Genomic DNA, 2728 nt, shown 5'->3' with positions numbered 1-2728 from the left:
TGTTGAACAATGATTAATAATGAACTGTTTTTCATATAGTTTAAACATATAGAGAGAAAGGACAAAGTCACTTAAATCTTGTCTTAGAGGGTACAACATTTTTTTGAAACTGTAAACCAAATCTCAGTGATTTGATGCCAGGACGTGGAAGTCATCTGACTTCACCACCCACTGAGATGAGCAGGTCTTTTGCTAAACACTGAAAAAATGAAAATGCAAAAAATGGAGAGGCCATTTCTTTTACAGTCCCAGTCCTGCGGGGTTCACCAATGTGAAAATTAGCAGGTTTCCAAGAGCACCATCCTGCCCTGATTCTATCACCTAAAAATTCCCCTAAATCAAACTTGAGTTTACGATGAAAATCTTCCACCATAGATCACCATGAACAGCAAGCTCTTTTCTGTACCTAGAATCAGCACACATGACTGGACCCCAGATCTCTGTACTAGATGTCTGACCCCAGGAGGTCAAATCTCACCCAAGGAGTACAGGTACAGATAGAAAATCTAACACAACGCAATCTCAACTAAAGGAAGCAGTTCTAAGATTTTTTTTTGGTAAAGATCAAGCGTTAGGCTCAATTAAGAAAACTATTTGCAGCCAGGCACGGTGGCTCACGCTTGTAATCCCAGCACTCTGGGAGGCCGAGGTGGGCGGATCACCTGAGGTTGGGAATTCGAGACCAGCCTGACCAACATGGAGAAATCCTGTCTCTACTAAAAATACAAAATTGGCCGGGCGTGGTAGCTCGTGTCTGTAATCCCAGCTACTCGGGAAGCTGAGGCAGGAGAATCGCTTGAACCTGGGAGACGGAAGTTGCGGTGAGCCAAGATCATGCCATAGGACTCCAGTCAAGGCAACAAAAGTGAAACTCCGTCTCAAAAAAAAAAAAAAAAAAAAAGAAAAGAAAAGAAAACTATTTGCACACAAGAGAATTATTTATCCCCCTTTTTTTAATATTAGCAAGCCTCGGGTCAGCATGTTCTTGGCAAATGTTTATTTTAAAAGACCACTGCCTGAACAAATTGCTCCAAAGCCTACCTCATCATTTACATAACGTCAGTACTTTTCCAGAACACAGGCCCTTTGAAATGTGTAAAGTGTTTCGAGTGGCTCCTCTTCCCATGCCTGAGTGTTACTAAGGATTGCTTCACAGCTCTCTCCGGCAGGATGTGAGAAACGCTGTATACACAAAATCCCAGCAAGGCTGATTCACTCACGCCAAGTCACCTCACAGCCAGGATTACTTAAGGAAAAGACCCCTCTGAACTCTCCGACACTCACATCCTGGGGCCGAAACCATGATATAAGCAGCCTCTGGAGCTTGACCGAAGCTCCTGAATGCACACACAGTCCCCCTTTTAACGTGTAAGTGCACGGTGAGCGGGGCTCGCCAACAAGCACGGTGTAGAGGGGGAGCAAGAACTGGCCGGGCTGCGCAGGAGGCCCGCCCGCTGAACAATGGCACACGAGTCGCCCACCCTCCCTCAAGAAGGCCAGTGAAGCAGCACATAGGTCAGGCGCTGAGCCCCCGGGAGGCAGAAATGGGCCCAGGAACCAGGGAGGGACTTGCTGCGGATGCCCAGGACGCTGGGCCCGGGAGTTTGAGCGCCGGGGGGCCGGGCCGCAGCCGCGAGGGCTGCACTCTCAGCCTGGCCGCCTCTCTCACCTCCTGCGCTGGCGGTCCCGGTTCCTGCCGAGGCGGTCGGACAGGCGTCCCAGGAGCGCGGCCAGCCCTGGGCGGCCAGGCAGGAGGCCCAGTAGTCGCCTCCAGAACACGGGTCCCGCCGCCGCTGCCGCCGCCACCGCCATGGAGATTCACCGCTTCCGCTTCCGCTCCCGGCGCGCACGAACTTTATTGACAAAGGCGAGCGCGGACACGGTGCAGGTGCGCAGGCGCCAGAGCCCTGGCCCGGGGAGGGAGGCGCTGCACCGCCCCCAAGCCTCAGTTTCCCCTCTGGGGGACACAGGCGAGGAATAGTGGTCGCGCCACAGGAGTGGGTCGGAAGTCTGCCCGTTACACCCGCAAGGGCTCCAGGCGGCCTGCATTCCTGCAGTCACTTGTCACAGGTAGCGGAGGAAAGGATGCGGCGCAGGGGCTCTAAGAGCAGCGTCACATTTGGCTCCAACTCACCAGCTGTCAGGGGATCCTCCCTAAGTGCTGGGACCACCAAAGTGCGTGTACCACCGTGCCCGGTAAATTTTTTAATTTTTTGTAGAGATGGGGGTCTCACTGTGTTGCCAAAGCTGGTCTCGAACTCCTGGGGTCAAGCGATCCTCCCGCCTCAGCCTCCCAAAGTCTTGCCAAGCCTGGCCACTGGCTGTCAAAATTGACTCCTTGGCGCACAGTGGCTCACGCCTGTAATCCCTGCACTTTGGGAGGCAGAGGCAGGTGGATCACATGAGGTCAGGAGTTCGAGACCAGCCTGGCCAATGTGATGAAACCCCGTCTCTACTAAAACTACAGAAAATTAGCTGAGCGTGGTGGCGTGCGCCTGTAATCCCAGCTACTCAGGAGGCTGAGGCAGGAGAATCGCTTGAACCCGGGAGGCGAAGGTTAGAGTGAGCCAAGATCCCGCTACTGCACTCCAGCCTGGACAACATAGCGAGACTCCATCTCAAAAAAAAAAAAAATTGAATCCTCATTGAAAAGTGGGGGGAATTACTGTTTGAGGCTCTAATTGATAGGGTGTTCTTTAGACTTGTACAGTACCCCTAAGGTGTTAAA

General features: G+C 52.4%; 1 protein-coding gene across 1 annotated transcript in view; it reads right to left on the bottom strand.

The window, feature by feature from the left end:
- PGS1 (phosphatidylglycerophosphate synthase 1) overlaps nucleotides 1-1860 on the bottom strand; it is a 34415-nt gene extending 32555 nt beyond the window's left edge. The window contains exon 1 of the mRNA XM_011966783.1: nucleotides 1670-1860. Coding sequence (XP_011822173.1) covers nucleotides 1670-1812 — 143 coding nt within the window. The 5' untranslated portion in view covers nucleotides 1813-1860. The remainder of the gene's footprint in view (nucleotides 1-1669) is intronic.
- Between the last annotated feature and the right edge of the window lie 868 nt (nucleotides 1861-2728).

The sequence above is a fragment of the Mandrillus leucophaeus genome, unplaced genomic scaffold (genome assembly GCF_000951045.1).
Source record: "Mandrillus leucophaeus isolate KB7577 unplaced genomic scaffold, Mleu.le_1.0 Scaffold1, whole genome shotgun sequence".
Classification (NCBI taxonomy): domain Eukaryota; kingdom Metazoa; phylum Chordata; class Mammalia; order Primates; family Cercopithecidae; genus Mandrillus; species Mandrillus leucophaeus.
Note: the sequence above shows the minus strand (reverse complement) of the source record. Positions and strands in the feature narration are given on the sequence as shown.